At 35.6% G+C, this 19335-nt stretch overlaps 1 protein-coding gene across 3 annotated transcripts in view; it reads right to left on the reverse strand.

Annotated features, from left to right (window-relative positions):
- KaiR1D (Kainate-type ionotropic glutamate receptor subunit 1D) overlaps positions 1-19335 on the reverse strand; it is a 362951-nt gene that overhangs the window by 136186 nt on the left and 207430 nt on the right. For all 3 annotated transcript variants that reach the window (XM_072520792.1, XM_072520790.1, XM_072520791.1), the window contains exon 7: positions 10092-10256. In XM_072520792.1, coding sequence (XP_072376893.1) covers positions 10092-10256 — 165 coding nt within the window. The remainder of the gene's footprint in view (positions 1-10091; positions 10257-19335) is intronic.

Raw genomic sequence — 19335 nt, forward strand, 5'->3', positions numbered from 1 at the left:
TCAAGGGGCGTAACTTTTCCGTACACTACTTCTTGTCGAAAAGAGTCAGCAAGAAAAAAGTTCAGGTATGTCAGGCATTTTTTTTGAAATGTGTGAATATTAAAAAAGATCGCATAAACTACGTTGCTAAAACATTGTCAGACGGAAATATTCCAAAAGAAAATCGGGGTGGAGATCACGTGTCCACAAAATCTGTTGTCAAAAAGAATAAAATAAGAGAGTTTATTGGTAAACTACAAGGAAAAGTAAGTCATTATAATAGAAAGAAAGTAAGACGAATTTATTTGGCCGCTGATCTAAGCATAAAGAAATTACATGGCATGTACCTCACTCAATGCGACCCTGAACATAATGTAAACTTTTCGATGTTTAGAAGGATATTCGTTAATGATTTTAACATTGGGTTTTCTACTCCAGCATCAGATGTGTGCGCACAATGTACCAGACTTAAATTCAAAATTAGAACGGAAATTAACGAGGTAAAGAAAAGAGAGTTTCGAACTGAGTTAAGTATCCACCAAAAGAGGGCTAATGCATTTTATAGTCTGCTAAAAGAAACTCCTGAAAATTCCATTACATTCTGCTTTGATATGCAGCAGGTGCAGCCTTTGCCCAAAACACCTATTAATGATGCGTTTTATGCACAGCAGATTAGCATGTATGTTTTTTGCTGCGTTGATAGCCAATCCAAACATCCAACTTTTTTTACGTGGACTGAAGATCAGGCAGGTAGAGGATCAATTGAAATAGGTTCTGCACTTGTAAATTACTTGGATTCTTTAGAGTACGATAATATTACGACACTTCGTCTCTTTTGCGACGGGTGCGGTGGACAAAACAAAAACTCCCATATTATTCATTCGCTGTACTTCTGGCTTAGATTTAAAGCTCCAGTTCAAGTAACAGAAATATTACTTGTATTTCCAGTCAGGGGCCATTCGTATTTGCCAGCAGACAGGGTATTTGGGAGAGTAGAAAAGCTTCTAAGAAAAAAAGCCACAATTCTCTCTAGAGAGGAATATGAAGAAATTTACAAACAAATTGGAGTTGTTAAAAAGATAGGCACTGATTGGAGATTGTTTAATATGAAAGAGCTTCAAGTTGGCTTGAAAAAAGTAAAAGCGCTAGCCGATACAAAGAAAATTGTAATAAAAAAATTTAAAAATGGCAAATTCATAAAAATACGTTCATTCCAAAACTATTATTTTACCAGTGGGTTGGAAAATTTTGAAAAACTTTTGAAACCAAAATTTTCCGATGCTGAGTTAACCATCACAGAAAAAGATTTGACTCGGGGTATCCCCGAAAAGAAAAAAAAATCCCTTAAACACTTACTAAATCAACAGTTCGATAAAGATTGGGAGAAATTACAAGAACTTGACTGGTACCGGGAATTGCTTAATGGCAAAAGTTCAAATGAAGGATGAGGAGAAAGAGGAAGAGGAGACATGTGACTGCCTGGAAGAGGAACCAACACTTCAGATTTAACTTGACTTTTTTACTTTTTTCAACTTGTTAAACAATAAAAATAATTTTCTACATTCTAGTTCGTTTATTTTCTTTTATTAACAACAAAAATATGGTGCTCTTGCAAATATCTTTCAGGCAAAAACCGATAAATTTCGGTTTTCAAACAAAACCCGATAAATTAAAAAAAAAAATGACAAATAAAAACAGTAAAAAAAGATAATTATATTAAAATTCTAGGATTTTATTACATGACTTACTACTACTATTTAATTCCAATATGATGTTTTTTTAAATTATTATGGGATTTTGCTGTATAAGTTTTTGGCATTTATCTCGAAATTGGAAAAAGTGGATTTATCGGTTTTTGCATGTATGCTCCTCAATTAATTATAATAGTATAGTTAATATAAAATTATAAATTGTTATAAATTTATATTTATTTTCTTTGTTATTAAAATTGAAAGGTAAAAAATGCACAGTGGCGAAGCATATAGGAAGACAGGTGGAGTTAGATCGGAATATGACAGTAGTGGCGAGGACAACTGGAGGAGAAATAGAGAAGGAAGAGAAGATAAAAAGATTTTTAAAAAGGTCAAATTATCAAAGATGTTACCGAGCAAGAACAGCCCCCAAAACAAGGATATTCTTAAAATGATGCGTGAACTTTTGCCGAAAAATGACGTTATGAAGGTCGAAAAACTGCATAATATAAAATAAAGATAGACACAAGATTGTATTAGAGAATGAAACAAAAAAATGCTACAGGCAGGCTGCGACTCAATTAAACCAAAGTTTGTCTTCGGCAAACCTTACAAGATCAAAACAAGACAGTATAGGGAGACAAACGTGGCAAATGCCTATTGCATATACTCCGATGGCTCCAAAATGGAAGAAGGCTCAGGATGCAGAATATACTCCAGATCACTGAACCTAAGAATAAAGTGGGGTATGAGCAAAAATGCCAGCGCAGTTTAGACAGAACTGGCTGGTATCTCTATAGCTTCAAAGGAGATAACCCAAAAAGGTATAGCCGGAAAAACTATAATACTCTGCAAAGATAGCAGACAAGTGCTACTAACCTTAAATAGACCACGTGTCAGGTCAGAGTTAGTAATGGAGTGTCACGAGTCACTACCTCAAGCTTCGAATGGTAATACCATATTCCGAGGGGAATTAAAGGACACGATAGGAATAAAGGAAACCGCATTGCTGACCAATTGGCTAGGAAGGGGGCAGACCTAAAATTCTTAGGACCTGGGGATCTTTTTGGTTGGTCAACTACAATAATCCCAGAAATTGTCAAATGTCACTACCATGCGCAAACCGTAAAAGGATGGAAAGAAGGCCAAGAATATAGACTTGTCAGGGTAACACTAAGTAACCTTGAAAAGTCAGCATCAAAGAAGTACTTGGGAATGACCAGGAAAAACCTACGCTTGACAGTTGGTTTTTTCACTAGTAAGCACACACCTCCACACACTGGGGCTAGTAGACACTTCTTCTTCTTCTTAAAGTGCCTATCCGTTCCGGATGTTGGCGATCATCACGGCTATCTTTACTTTATTTATTGCAGCGCGGAACAGTTCTGTGGTAGTCGTGTTATACCACTTTCGTAAATTTTGAAGCCAGGAAATGCGTCTTCTTCCCGGTCCTCTCTTACCATTTACTTTCCCTTGGAGAATCAGCTGGAGACGGCCGTAACGTTCTTGATTTCTCATTACATGTCCTAGATATTCCAACTTTTTAGTTTTGACGGTCATGAGAATTTCACATTCTTTCCCCATTCTACGCAGGACCTCCACATTAGTAACTCTGTCTAGTAACTAGTAATTAGTAGACACACCATGCAGAAAGTGTTAACGAGGAGACGAAACCGTAGAGCATGTTTTATGTGAATGTCCAAAGTTATCGTTAATACGAGAGTAGGCGTTCAGCGAGTCATGGCTCACACCTGCCATAAGTTACATGTCTCCTGGTAACTTATCTACCTTCCTAGAAATGACAGGATGGACAACGAGTTAAGGACGATAGCTCCCTGGGAGGATGCACAGCAGTGAGGGCTGTGGAACTTAACTAGCCTTTGTTACTCTACAGATACAGATTGTCTGTAGTTGGTTAGTTCTTACTTCAGTATTTCTTATCAATTGATTCATTACTATTATGAATAGCAAAGGGCTGAGACTATCTCCTTGTTTAATATCTCTCTTCCAATTAAAGTCTTCTGATCTTTCCCCTGTTATTTGTACTCTTCTTTTTGCATCTTTGTAAGTACTTTCTTTAATTTTTATTAATGTATTAGGTACATTTATTTTCCTCAAGCATTTCCCTATAATTTGTCAAATGTCAATTTTGTTTTTATTGTGTCAAATGCTGCTCTTAGGTCTATGAATGCTAATACTAGTTCGCTCCCGATCTATGCTTCTTTCCATTATGTTCCTAATGATATATATAGGTTGTCATTTGTCTGTCTTACTGGTCTAAATGCCGCATGTTTTTCTCCAAATTCCATTTCTACTTCTTGTCTTAGTCTCTTCTCTATTATTTTCGTATACATTTTAAAACATACCGATGCCAGACATATTGCTCTATTGTTGTCACGATGGCACGATTGGCACGATGATGTTGTTCTTATAATCTTTAGGGATTGTTTATTTTTCACACGCCTCTTTGTATATTTTTCATAGACAGTTTATTCCTTCTCTTTCATGTCCATCTGCCTTGCCTACATTTATGTTTGATAATCCGTCAATTACTTGTTCTCTACTTATTTGCTCTAGCTCTATGTTTCTCTACTTTCCTTTTGTTTTTCTCCTTTTATGTATTGTATTGTCATCCAAAAGTTTCTATTATTTGTAACATATTCTTCTTATACCCAAATATTAAGTATTACGATCAGAGATAAAGTACCAAACCTAGAAATAAGAAGACGACCAAGGCGACCATGACGACCAAGGCAAGAGGCATATCGAAGCAGAGGACGACCACCGACTAGATGGACGGATGATATCAAGCGCATCACCACAAACTGGATGCAAGAAGCTCAAGATAGAAATAGGTGGAAAATTTTACGGGAGGCCTACGTTCAGCAGTGGACAAATATAGGCTAATTGATAATGATGATGATTCTTCTTATAGTTCTTCTTTAAATTCTTTCCATAATTTTGCTTTTACATGACATTTTTTTCTTTTTTATTTCTGCCTTCAATTCTCTATTCCACTATCTTGTTCTGTTTAATTATTTATTACATTTTTTAGTCTAACTTATGATACAGATAATCACCGAAACATAAGAAAAAAGCTCAAGGCAACGAAAATAGACTTCCCAAATTGACTATGTAGCGCATATTACCACACCGTAGGATTCGAGGAAAAGCTAAAACAACATGGAACGAAGAAATAATTAAAACAAGAGTGCCAGATATCTGAGAGAGGGCCAATTTTTTTCTTGATGTACCTTCTCCTCATCGGAGATTGGCGACCATCAACTGGAATTCCTCTATCTCTTGTGCTTAAGGTATAATTAGGGTGGCCTACCTGATGTAGAGCCATCAGTAAGTTTTGCAGCCAACGTCATCAGATATTGTAAAAACTGTTGTATATCTTAGTAAAGCTAATTTTTTTAGCCTTATAGAAGCAATGAATAACAGCAGGATAAACCAGACGTATAATAGTGAACTTATTTACAATATTTACAAAAATTCCACTATGACTGTTAAGATACAATGTAAAACCCGACCAATAAAAATAAAACGTGGAGTAAGGCAAGGAGATACATTGTCACCGAATATATCCATAACGGCATTAGAGTATGGCTTTAATATGGTCAATTGGGACTACAGAGAAGTAACAATAGACGGTGAAAAACAACCCTCTCCATTTCGCAGATGACATTATCCTTATCACAGATAATTTAGGAGAAGCCACAGATATGTTAAATGAATTGGACTTTGCATGTTCGAAGGTGGGCCTCAGAATGAACCAAAACTAAGTTTATGACAAATATGGTCTTCAATAAACATTTAAATATTCAAAACAAAGTGGTAGAACTGGTGAAGAAATATACGTATTTGGGTCATGAAATAAAAATCTGCAGTAACAACCAAACATGCGAAATACAAAGAAGAATTACTTTAGCGTGGGCAGCCTTTGGAAAACTGCGAGACACACTTAGGGCCACTAATTAGCCTCAAAAGAAAAGTATTTCACCAATGTTTATTACCGGTCATGACCTATGGGGCGGAAACTATGACTCTAACCAAGACTACGGCTTTGAAATTAAGAGTTGCACAGAGACGAATGGAACGGTCTATGCTGGGAGTGACGTTGCGGGACCGAATAAGAAACGCAGATCTGCGAAGAATGTAGCTCCATGTGGGTCAGGTAGCGAGAATGCATGACTCACGATGGACGAGCAAAATTACACATTGGAGGCCAAGAGCAGTCAAATGTAGTAGAGGAAGACCACCTGCACGTTGGGCTAACGACATCAGGTGTATCACAAAAAATTTGCAACAAAGAGCACAAAATCGCTTAAAGGAGGCCAGTAGTGGATGTGATAAATGAAGGCTGGATCATGATGATGAAGAATTTTTTTACTCGTACGTCAACTTCGAATATTCTTGACCGTGAGCACTTAGATAAGGTAATCGCCAACGTTATCGTGGGATAATTTAATGCGGCAAATAAAGAAATAAACATTATTAAAAAGAGGCTTTACCTTAAATTTTATGTATTTTAAATTGTCCAAAACTCTTCCGGTAATTTTATATTGTAATTAGTTTTAAATTAATTTTACGACTTTATTTTCTGAATTTTGTGTTTTTAGCTTGAACGTCTGTTGAAGAACGCCGTTTAAGTCAACGACACAAACAAAACAATAACGACAGCAACAATTATATGGCTTTGTAATAACTGCCAACATAACCATCGACAAAGTTTTTAATTATCCTTGTTTTGCATGCACAATTTTCGTTCAACTAAACATTGTAAGGACATCGCACCCGTTATACTTTTTGTTCAAATACCATTAAAATGCATGCATTCCGGGCACAACTACGCGAAAACCTAATTAGATACGCCATTTTTTATTTTCCTCGCTTGTTGAGTTATTTGTTTCTAAATAAGAACGAGGAATTTGAGCAAATTACCGGATCTTGATGTTTGCTAACGAATTACGTATACGAGACCGGCGGTTTTTTGGAAATTGAGTGATAATAATGACCAATATGGTTTGTATTTCTATTTTCTGAATATCAGAATTTCCATTTATAACATAGTAGTAGGAGAAGTGTAGAAAAATATATACAATTAAATGGTATGAGTTTAAATGGTGTTGCTTCCAGATAGTACCTCTAACTTCTACCCAATTTATGTTCTCACCTCCAAGAAGTATATTCATGGTCACACGGGTGAATCCTGGTAACCTGAGAAACTCTACTGGAGACTGGATTACCAATTCCAATGAAGGGTAGGGTCGGGGCTGATGAGGAAGAGAGCTTACTGATCAACGGCTTCTGGCGGACAAGCTAGCAAGTGAAAGTGTACTCTTTTGTCCTGATATTGACAAAGCGGTCTTAAAGGGGGATAAACCATGAATGGTCAACGGCATAGGGATGCAAAAAGCAAGGAGAAACCACTGCATTAAAGATTCCTAAGGACATTTCAAGAAAAATCACTAATGTAGAGTCAAAACAAAACGGCCTGCAGTGCCTATACAACCCCCAATAATATCACTAGATATAAGCAGACTTGAAAAAGAGATACTTGGTCTCAGCGAAGTAAGATGGCCCAGTACTGGTCAATGTTATCATAACGACATTGTTCTTTATTATTCGGGTACCAGTACTGATTATCACAAAAATGGTGTACAAATGGTTTAGTCATAATTAAAAAAACACTACAACCATATATTTCTAAGTTTATCCCGTAATGAAAGAATAATAATGTTATTAAAAATATTAAAAATTCACCCAATAAACACGAATATAATTCAAATTCATGCCCCAACATCAAACAACACCGATAAGCACATAGATTTATTCTATTCAGATTTACAACATCTACCGAAAAACATAAAAAATCATATAAACCATGTACTAAGATGTAAATTGGAGCTGGAAGGTCAGATAATAGAACGAGTGATGTTTGATAATAGGACGAGTTTAAATATCTAGGTATCACATTATCTAGCTACAGAAAGCTCGAAACTGAAGTGGAAGATCAAGTGAATAGAGCAAACAGAGCTGCAGGTTGCCTGAATAAAACAACATGAACAAAGAAAAATATCGGGAAGGAAATGAAAGGCAGAGTTTACAAAACAATCATCAGACCAATAATGACAAATGCGTCAGCAACACGACTTGACATAGAGAGGACAAAAAGAATTTTAGAAATAGCAGAGACGAAAACAATTGAACAATTGATTAATAGTAAAACAATTTACTATCAATTGAACAATTGATAGTAAAACACTATGGGACAGAGCTGGAAGTACTGATATAGGACGTAGATGTAAGGTGGAGAACGTCAAGGACTGAATAGAAAATAAAAGAGTAAAATAGAACGATCATATAAGCCAAATGACAACATAGAGTAGTAAAGATGGCATGAGACGGTTCCCCAATAGGAAGACGATCAGTAGGAAAATTACGTAAACGATGGAACGACAACTTACTGGAGGCACATTGCAAAACAGACAGAGTCATGTCTACATAAAACGAAGAAGGAGAAGCAGAAGAACAATAAGCGATCATTAACAGATTTGTACTCTTTTGCAGTATTTTTAGATTTTTGATTACAGCTACACATTTTGTGGATAGACTATTGTTCCCAGAACCGTAAATATCGCTATTATTAATCGAAGTAAAGTACCTTTTATCATTGCAATGACTTTATAATAGACGTACGATTCTATGTGATTTTGTTTCATCGTATACTAACACGCCGGTAGCCCATTTTAGACCAACAACTCCGAATGGTGCCAATTTTTAATTGGGTCTATTTGCAAATACGATTCTCCCGATTCTTATACCTTTCGCAATAGTATTTGTGACAATGTAACACAGTGGAACATAAATTACTTCTGCATCAGAGTACTACAAATTTTTTGCAGTCTTATGATAGTCCAATGATAACCCGATTCGTGATCCTTTCCTATGAGTTTTAACTTCTGCCGTCCTTCAGGAATGCATTTTTGAGTTTCCAGTCTGGAGTGTGAGGTAGAAAGGGATAAATAGGTATTTCATGGAATAAAATACGAGTTATTTTCCTCCTGGTAAATGAAGAATAGGAGATAAATATTAGTTAACTTAGATTAAGGATACCGAGCCTTGAAATAGTATGTCTTGTATTGGAATTATTGAAGAGTACTATACACGGGTATATACAGCAGTAGTATTCTTATAATATATTGTTCTAGTACATTTTTACAAGTATAGTAGATTCCTGCACCTGACCCTTTTGTAGTGTTAGATCCGTCTGTTTGCCTAAAAATAAACCATAGATCTATATCTGGATGCTGTATGATCAGAAGTCATCATCATCCATTTCCTATATTATGTTATTCTTGTCTTTCTTATTTTAAAGATGTGCGGAGGAGAAAAGTCCAATAGGGCCTCCAGTAGCTGTTATTTGTATACCATTTAAAGTCCCTGTAATTATACAGCTGTAACCATACAGATATCACTTCTACCAGAATATCTCGGCTTCAAAACCTGAGAAAGTGGTTTAATACATCGATAACCGGACTATTCAGAATAACAGCAAGCAAAGTTAGGATAGCCATGTTGATCGCCAACATCCGGAACGGATAGGCATCGTAAGAAGAAGAAGAGCCATACAGAAATCGTGCAGTGATCCAGAAGAAAGAAAAGGAAGAAAGACAGCTAGACCAACGGCAAAGGTAAGAGGAAAAGATGATGTAAGTTGAGGAAATACGTTTTGATAACAGACGAAAAGTTAATTAGACTGTATAAGTTAGACTATGTGGGTCAGACTATAGGAAAGGGTCGTCCACGCGCGACCTGGTCCCGGGTTCCTCTAAAAAAAGCCAGTTTTTGTAACCAAAAAAGGGAAAACAGAAAAAATAGACAGGGAGTGTCCTTGTTGAAAGTCTGTGGATAATAAAGACAGTGCTTTGGAAAGTGATGCTCGGCCTTACAGTGGCCATTCTGCTTTCGGTTCGCTGTTAGAGGAGGGTTTGATTTAGAAGGTAGGCGCTCGGCATAGAATTGGTGACGAGAAGGCGTTTTAAAGTACCTCGGAAACTATGCCGAGACTATGATGAACGAATCCTGCACTAAGGTCAGTCAGGCGGCATCCCGACTTTTAAAGATTCCAGACTCTCTTCAATAACGACGAAAAAATATAAGATTTTGAGGACATAATCATTCTAAATTCCTCTTCTCGTAAATTTCAGTCTTTTGGAATTTTGGTGGTTTATTATTTATTATTTAATTAGTCAGCAATTAATTTATCTTAATTTTTTTAACAGAATAATCAAATACAAGTTAACACATTGAAATTTTTAACGTAACAATAAAAACATACAAACAAAAAATGTTTGAATAATTTAAAAAAAGCCAACATATTTAAAAGCTTAGCGAATATTTCAGAACACTTACTCGGTACAATGGCGGTGGTTCTCCTTTTCTGTTTTTGATATCGATTCCAGCGTTCCAGTCCCTAAGGATTTTATGAACCTCTGGCCCATCTGGATCCACTAACCGAAAAGCCGTGATATTAGTGCCTCCATACTTAAACTCCTCCAAGTTGACCCCATGAAGATCCTAAAACAAAAGATACAATATTGCACACTTTTTTCATAATGCTTAATTAATTTTTGTAAGTCAATGGAGATATTGATCATTAATATATAAAGATTCAGATTGATTTTTCTTATACGTAATGATATATTATTATCACACTGTTCATGGTATGAGAAATTGTATGAGATGATGTCAAACAAAATACCATCCTTGCATCCTCAGCAAGATGGAATTTTTTAGAGGATGAATCGAATCATGGTAAACTACATGAATACTAGAGAGATTAAAATTAGTATATTTATTTGTTCGTGATGGCCTACCTTCTTCTTTTGGTGCCTATTCGTTATGAATATTGGCGATCATTCTGGGTAGAATATTAGTTGTTGTTGTGGAGAACCATTACCTCAGGTTTTTTAACCATGATGTTCTTCTCCCAATTTCTCACTTTCCGAATACTTTGCTTTGAAGGATTATGTTAAGTAATCTGTATTTAGTGCCGTTTCTCATTATGTGTCCGAGATATTCTAACTTTCTCCTTTTATTCGGATACATAACTTCTCTTTCTTTCCCCGTTCTTCGTACTACAGTCTCGTTGGTCATCTTGTCTGTCCATATCCTTAGGATTCTTCTATATAGCCACATCTCAAAGGCATCGATTCAACTCAGTAGTATAATATCGAGGGGATATAACATCGTAGAAGTCTTACTTTTATCTTCAGATTAAGGTTGTGGCTTTTAAAGAGTTTGGCCATGTTGTTGAATGCACTTCTAGCCTTCTCTATTCTACATTTTACTGCTTGTGAGAGACCCCATTGTTCGTTTACTGTTGTTCCAAGATAGGTAAATTGTATTATTCGGTCCATTGGACGGTGTATTCTTGATAAGTAGTTGGACGTCTCTAATTTTAGTTTTGCCAATAATGCTAGATAGATTTTGCTATATTTATATTTGCTATATTTGCTATATATATATATTTGCTATATTTGCTATATATATATTTGCTATAAACTGTTTAAACTGTCTGCAAAATTAACGGTGTCATCTGCATAGCGGATGTTGGTTAGACGTTCTCCATTTAAAAGGATTCCATGTTCGCAAGTTTCCAAGGCTTCACTAAATATTTCCTCTGAATATAGGTAAAAGTATACATCCTTGTCTAACGCCTCGCAGAATCTGGATCGCTTGCATCTTTAAGATTTGTTCTTATTGTGGCTGATTGGTTCCAGTATAAATTTTGCATTATACGCCGGTCTTTATCATCTATTTGGGCTTTTGTTAGAATGTAGCATGCAAAAAATTCCTTAAACTATTTAATATTTAAGGTATAACAATTTTCTAGTACGTCCCTGGCCCGATTATTAATATTTCCCCAATTCTATGTTTACATTGGATATAAAAGAAAAAAATTCCAAATTCCAGTTTGTAACTGCGATAAAAATTTGGTTTTATTTATTTGTACGTGTTAGTTTTGAACTGGAAGTGATTCAAGGTCGTTTTGAGATAGGTTTAACAGGAATTTGGAGTTGTTTGATGTTTGAAGAAACCGGAGAGAGGTGAGACGCAAATCTGGTAGCCTCGGCCGATATATCGAGGGTCAAAATGAATTCAAGTTTTAGGTTTGAAATGTAGGCGATCGTAAGCGGACGTTTTAGTTAGTCGGTGTAGGAATCAGGAAATTTGTAAAAAAAAAGGAATGTTTACTCAAAGTACTGTGTCAACTCTAAACGAGTAATCACTGTTTTTTTGTTATGTGTCATATCTCATATGAGAGATGTGTAAGATGGCGTTTTGCAACAATTTTGAAGTATAACGATGGTTCTAGTTTTTTAAGAAGCCGTTTCCAGGGTGTGTGCAATGTGCCAGTATCAACTTCAGACATCAATTCTTCAATGTCCTAAGCAGTCCGTCTCAGAGCATCTTTCCCAGTCTATATAAATACAGTTTTTTGCGTGGCAGTGAAGGTCCAGTTTCCGACCCCAAAAATCATCTGAAGTAACTTTAGTGCAATCCAGGTAACTTTTTTGTGTTAAAATTTTAAAGTAACGATAGACATTTTTTTTCTAATAATAATAATTGCTTTCATAAAGATTTGTAAAGTATTTGTAATAATTAAAAATATATGTCTTAGGGCGTGGTTAGCTGTCATTTTAATTGTCCTGATTTAAAATTTAATGTTGACGTATGACAGCTCGTTTTATTTTTTTTTGCACTAGTTTATTTTGTTTTTTTTTTTTGAAAAAGGTTAACCTCTATACAGAGCTCATCTAAAAAGATATTTCCTTATTTGTAATAAATTATTTCTGACCCAGTTTATAGCCCAGTAACATTTGTAAGTTTTGTAGCAATTCCCACTTGTAAACGGATAGGACATAGTAAGTGTTTCTCTTTGTTATTTTGTATTTACTTTTGTAACTATTAATATAATATTTTTTGTGCCATCTATATTTTGTAACTGTTTGTCTTGAGGCAACAATAAATGTTTAATTTATTTCTCTGAACCATTTTGTCTATTTATTAAAAAAAAAGTCTCCTAACCTCTTTTTGTGTTTTTTAGGATGGAAGAACTATTTAGGAGGAATTTTCTTTTCTCCAGCAGGAAGCTTCCTCGAAGCGGCGTTCAATTTCAAATAGCTAGAGGGAACTCTTGTGTTTTGTTTGTCTGTTTGTTCCAGGAGATTCATGTATCTCATGTATCTCTTCATATGTTCCTTTTGTTTCAATTTTTGTAGTAGTCCTAATCTAATCCCCCTGTTTCATTCACTTATCCACGACCCAGCTACTCCAAATAAACCCTGAGTGCCGTTCGCATAAATATCGTTTACTTTGCTTGCCCTATCTTTAGCCCAATAGTTTCTGTCCCAATTTTCAATCTCTTATAATAATACCCTATGTGATATGTGAACTGTGTGATATGTGAACTGTGTCAAATGCTTTTTAGTAGTCCACAAAGCAGGTGTATATATCGCAAGTCATATCTCTGCATCTGTGAAAGAAGAGACCACCTGTAGACTAAACAGTGCATCTCTCGACCTACGCCTTTCATGAATCCAAACTGTGTGTCTTGTATTCTCTCTTTGCATAGCTTGTATATTCTGCGATGTTTAATTTTAAGAAAAAGTTTTAGTGTATGGCTCATTAGACTTATTAGTCTATATTCTCCGCACTTTTTCGCTTCCTGTTTATTTGTTAACGTAATAAATTCTTAAACTAGCCAATCTTTTGGAATATTGCCTGTGTCATAGATATTATTGAAGGTTTTACACAGTATTCTTAAATATTAATCATCAAAATTTAAGAAATTCAGACTGTATTCGGTCTGGTCCTGGACCTCCCTTCTTTTATTGATACTATGGCTGCTCTTATTTCTGCCACTAGTATAGGTGGTAGGTATTGGGGACTGGTTCTCCCTCTTATCAAAAAATAAGTTTCGTATGTAATTTTTCCAGGTATTATCAACACTCTCTTTGTCCACGATTACCACTCCGTTGTCATTAACAAGTTTACTTACTCTTCTGTTTTTACATTTGCCTGTAATTTTCCTTACATTTTTATGCACGTTGAAGTCGTATTACTTTGTAGAATTTCGATTTCTTGGCATTTTTTCTCTAGTTCTTTCTGTTTGGCTTCTCTGATATTTCTATGTATATCTCGTTGTAATGTTTTATACATAGAGTTATTGTTCTTGTTTTTTCTTCTTTCTTCCATCAGCTGCAGAATCTCTGTGGTCATAAATGTCTTATTCTTACCTTTTTCGTTCTTCATAAAATTGTATTTAATGTCGCTTATCGTTTTATTAAGGGATTCTATCTCTTCTCTTCTCTGCTTTCCGTTGTATTGTCGATTTCTTTAAATTTTCTATTTATTATTTTGCTGACTATTTCTTTTATTTCACTACATTTCAGTGTTCTCATGTCATGTTTTTTTTACAGTTTTTTCGCGTGTTTTTTTTTAACTTGGTTCTATACACGCCCACTAAAGATTATGGTCAACTTGAATATCAGCGCCCGGGTAGGTTTTAACACTGTTGAAACTATTTCGATATCTTTTGTTAAACAGTAAATAGTCTATTTGTTTTCTTATAATAGTGTCTTCCCCGTTGACGGCCTACCGATCGGCTCTAAATCTCGATAAGTCGATAAGTCGCGTAAATTGTATTTTACTAATATCTATATTTAAATGTTGTTGTTTATTATATTAAATTTGACATAGTACTAGTTATACAAGAATTTGATTGGCCATGTATATTTAATTTACATTGTGTGTTTGTAAAGAACTCTATATTAGTAGATATGGGTACATTTAAATGGCCTTGTATGTTACATGGATGATAATACTGACCCGATATTTGCCAATTCGTAATTGTAACCGTATTCAATCATTTTCGAAGTGTTTACATAAATATTCTGTTTCCGTAGATTTGTTTTAAATTTAATTGAAATCTGTGAATATTCAACTGGGCATATTGGGTTTAAAAATTAATGCAAATTTTCAACAAAAAACTCAACAACAAAAAAACAGGCAAGATATATTTTGTTTTCATGTTTTTTACCAAAACAACGTGTTTAATCAAAACATTTTTTTCATCTGCTGTTTGTTTTGTTTTATTATTCTGATTTTTCGTGTTTTGCTTGCCAGCAATCATGGGAAAAGAAAAATATTATTCCCTCTAGAGAAAACAAAATCGATATACCCAAATGGATTACCCTACTTAAATCCTAATACGCTGGAGGAACAAACTATAAGCAATATTGATCTCATATGTTATGTATGTATTTATACTTCGTACTATACATAGTGTCTCAGAAGTTTTAGTGTAGGTAAATATCTCGGAAGTTAGCAATAGTCGAGGCAATGAAGCCCCAAAATGGATTTAACCTTCGACAATTGGCGCAGTAAGACAGATTGGGATGCAGTTTGGTGCATTCCATTCGTGAGAGCATTTTTGAATGAAGTGAAGAAACTTTGTAAACTAATGCGATCATAAATAAACAAAAAATTGCATTAAGAATATGCATTTTCCAGAGATGCAAACTTAAAAAAATTACATTTTTGATTAAACAACATAGGAAGCAACAGGAAGCAACAAGGAAGGTTGATGAAACCATAGGGAAATATCAGTGTGGGTTTAGAAAAGGCAGAAGTACTGTTGATCAGATCTTCACCCTTCGAGAAATACAGGCTAAAAGTAACGAATACCAGGGCCAGATAAAGCAGATTAGCATCTTACCTATTGTAAAAGAAAACAAGGCTCAAAGAATCGATATAAAGCCTCGGAACCAGACGGAACCTAAGATGACGAACCACGTAAAGAAAAGGAAAACGAGAAGGAAAAATAAGCCCACGATCAGATTAGTAACATGGAACATTACACTTCTTTCAACAACAAAGACCATTAGATAATAAAAGAACTGATAAATAAAAACAAAGACATTTGTTCAATCCAAAAAACCAAGAAGAAAGGTAAAGACTAAAGATACTATAACGAATATTTTCTAGCATACAGAGGAGTGAAGAAAGAAGAGCGAGCACGAGCAGGCGTAGGTATACTTGTCCAAAAAAAAATTTAAAGACAACATAAATAACTACCGTTACATCTCCGAAAGAATAATACATATGAACATCACAATGAACTACCAAAAATTAAATGTCATATGTATCTATAGCTCCGAAGACTGCAAACCTAAGGAGGAACGAGAGGCATTCTACGGACAATTGTAAAACATCCTGGATGAAATACCTCATGAAGAATTCTAAATTCGTATGGGTGACTTTAATGCACGAATAGGAAATAAAATAGTTCCAGGAGTAAAACAAAGATTTAATTAAAACCATGTCAACGCAAATGGAGAACTCATGGCTAATCTATGTGCTTTTAACGAACTAAGAATCAATAATACATTTTTTGACCATAAGCTCCATAAATAATGCTCCGTACAGCTCCATGGATAAAATCCAAATATTACGTTAAGCAGACGACCCCGCATTAATCGTCGAGACAGAAGACGAGCTCCAAAGATTAACACACATCTTCAATACAACAGGCGAGAAATACAATATGATAATTTTAGCAAAAAAGATAAATTTAATACATTAGTAGAATGGCAGAGGATGGAATAGTACAAATAGCACGAGATAAGTCACCAAATGGACGAAGAAGTATTGGCAGACCAAAAAAAGATGGTGCAATAATATAAACAATTTCTTCTTCTTCTTGATGTGCCTATCCGTTACGAATGTTGGCGATCATCATGGCAATCTTTATCTTATCTACAGCAGCGCGGAAAAGCTGCACAGATGTTGTATTGAACCAGATTCTAAGGATCTTTAACCAAGATGTTCTTCTTCTTCCTGAACCTCGTTTTCCAAATATTTTTCCTTGCAGGATGGCTTGAAGGAGAGCATATCTGGATTCATTTCGCATAATATGTCCGAAGAACTGTAACTTTTGAGATTTGATGGTTGTCAGTACCTCACGGTTCTTATTCATTCTTCTGAGGACCTCCTCATTTGTGACTTGGTCAGTCCACGGGATCTTAAGCATTCCCCGATATAGCCACATCTCAAATGCTTACAGTTTTCTGCACATATCTTCGTTTAAGGTCCACGATTCAACATCATAAAAAAGGACAGAGAAGACGTAGCATCACAGCATTCTTACTTTTGTATCAAGAGAGAGGTTGTGACTCTTGAAGAAAGCCCCCATCCGATTGAAGGTGGATCTAGCTTTTCTGATGCGTGCTCTAATATCTTGGTTGTTGGTCCATGCTTCATTTATTATGGTGCCAAGGTAGTTGTAGTGCGTCACTCTTTTTACAAGGGATTGGTTGACGTAGAGTTGACCTCCTGTTATTCTTTTCTTGCTAATTATCATAAGCTTTGTCTTCTTAACGTTTATATTGAGTCCATATTGTTGACTGTAATACGTGATTTTGTTCATAAGAATTTGTAGGTCTTTATAGTTGTCCGCAAATACTATGGTGTCATCTGCATATCTGATGTTGTTTATCCGGTAACCATTTAGTAGAATACCTTTTACAGTTTCGTGCAAAGCTTCGATAAATATTCTTTCAGGGTACAGATTAAAGATTAGAGGAGACAAAATACAGCCTTGCCTCACTCCACGCATGATTTTCACATAGTCAGTGTGGTCACCTTCAACTCTGAGATTTGCTGTCTGATTCCAGTAGAGACTTCTAATTATTCTCAGATCTTGGTTGTTAATTCCTGCTTCTTTTAGTATTTGCATCATTTTGGCGTGCTGTACTCGATCAAACGCTTTCTCGTAATCAACCAGACATTCGTATACATCGCAGTTGACGTCTCTGCATCTCTGGAGTAAGACTTGTACTGAGAACAAGGCCTCTCTAGTACCAACAGCATTTGTGAACCCGAACTAGTTGGGCGAAATTTGACTTTCACACAGCTTGTAGATTCTCTTATGAATTATCTTTGGGAACAATTTTGGGAGATGACTCATGAGGCTTATAGTACGGTAATCTTCGCATTTTTTGGCTCCTGGCTTTTTTGGAAGTGCAATAAACTCAGATTTTAGCCATTCTGTTGGTATTTCTCCAGAGTTGTATATGTTGTTGTATAAACAATTTAGGAGGCCAATATTGAAGAAGAAACGGGATTTAACACCTACGTACAAGAAGGAAGAAGAAGCAGAAGAAGCAACGAATACAAGAAAGATACAATGGTTATTTTCATTGATTTAATCAGGCTTTGATTGAGTCAAAAGAAGGGAACTATTCAGAGTACTGCAGGATATGGATGTTTGTCCAAAGCTTATTAGTGCGATAAAATTCTTTTTCCAGTGGATAAAGCTAAGATAGACAATAATATAGCATAAATTAATTTGGCGGTAAAAGAAGTGCGGCAGGGTGATCCATTACCATCTATGTTATTTAGCATATTAGAAACGGTGATACATGAAGCAAACATTAATAGAACAGGCCTAATCTACCACAAAGAACATCAGTGCTTAGCATTGACGGACGATTTGGTAATCTATGCTAGAAGAAAAATAGAGCTAATAGAAATAGTCATGAAACTCGAAGGTACGGCAGCAACAAAAGGATTGTATATAAATGACGCAAAAAGAAGTATATGAAATGGACAAATAAGCAATTTGTTTGGAAGCAATACATAACAATGACAACAGCAAAGGGAACACAATATAAATTCGAAGAAGTTAAAATATTTGAGTACTTAGGAAATGACTTCACAAGAGAACCTAACTTTGAAGAATAGATACCAAAATATTGGCTAGATAGGCTCTCAATGCAAAAATATATCTCGAAGAGCAAAACAAGATCGTAAACAAGTAAAGTTCGTGTAACCTTCTGGCTAAGGTCTAATGTTAGGGTTTTCAGGTCGCGCAAGCGCCCCTAACATGACTTAACGACTACTTACGTAGCCGGGACCGACGGCTTTACGTGCCCTCCGAAGCACGGTGGAAGCTCAGTTAAATTAGATATTGAAAATTTTGTCGGTGCCGGGATTCGAACCCGGGCCCTCCAGCTTGTTAAGCCACTAACATAGCCACTGAGCTACGGCTGCCACAACAAGATCGTAATAAGGCCGATAGTGACGTATGCTTTTGAAACATGGCTTACAACAAAAGAACACCAAGAGTTGTTATTAGTTTGCGCAAAATCTTTGGTGAGATAAACTGAAATGAACAATCAATAAGAACAAATAACGAGCTAACGGAGCTTTATCAATAACTCAACATATTAGCGGTAATTAAGGCACAAAGATTTAGATGGTTGGGCTATGTGCAAAGAATAATTTTATCTAGAATTAGAAATATACATACAAGATAAAATCGGAGAAGACCAGGCAGGTTTCACAGCGGGGAAAGCATGCTTAGATCACATTTACACGGTCGAACAACTAATAGAAAAAAGAATGGCCAAAAATAGATCCGTCCATCTGGCTTTTGTTGATCTTAAGAAGGCATATGACTCAATACCTAGAACCAAGCTATGGGAAGCAATGGAAGACATCGAAGTTCCACGAAGATTAATAAACGCGGTAAAAGCACTCTACAAGAATAACGAAGTAGCTATCAAAACGGGCAATAGAATATGCAGGC

The sequence above is a fragment of the Diabrotica undecimpunctata genome, chromosome 1 (assembly GCF_040954645.1).
Source record: "Diabrotica undecimpunctata isolate CICGRU chromosome 1, icDiaUnde3, whole genome shotgun sequence".
Classification (NCBI taxonomy): Eukaryota; Metazoa; Arthropoda; class Insecta; order Coleoptera; family Chrysomelidae; genus Diabrotica; species Diabrotica undecimpunctata.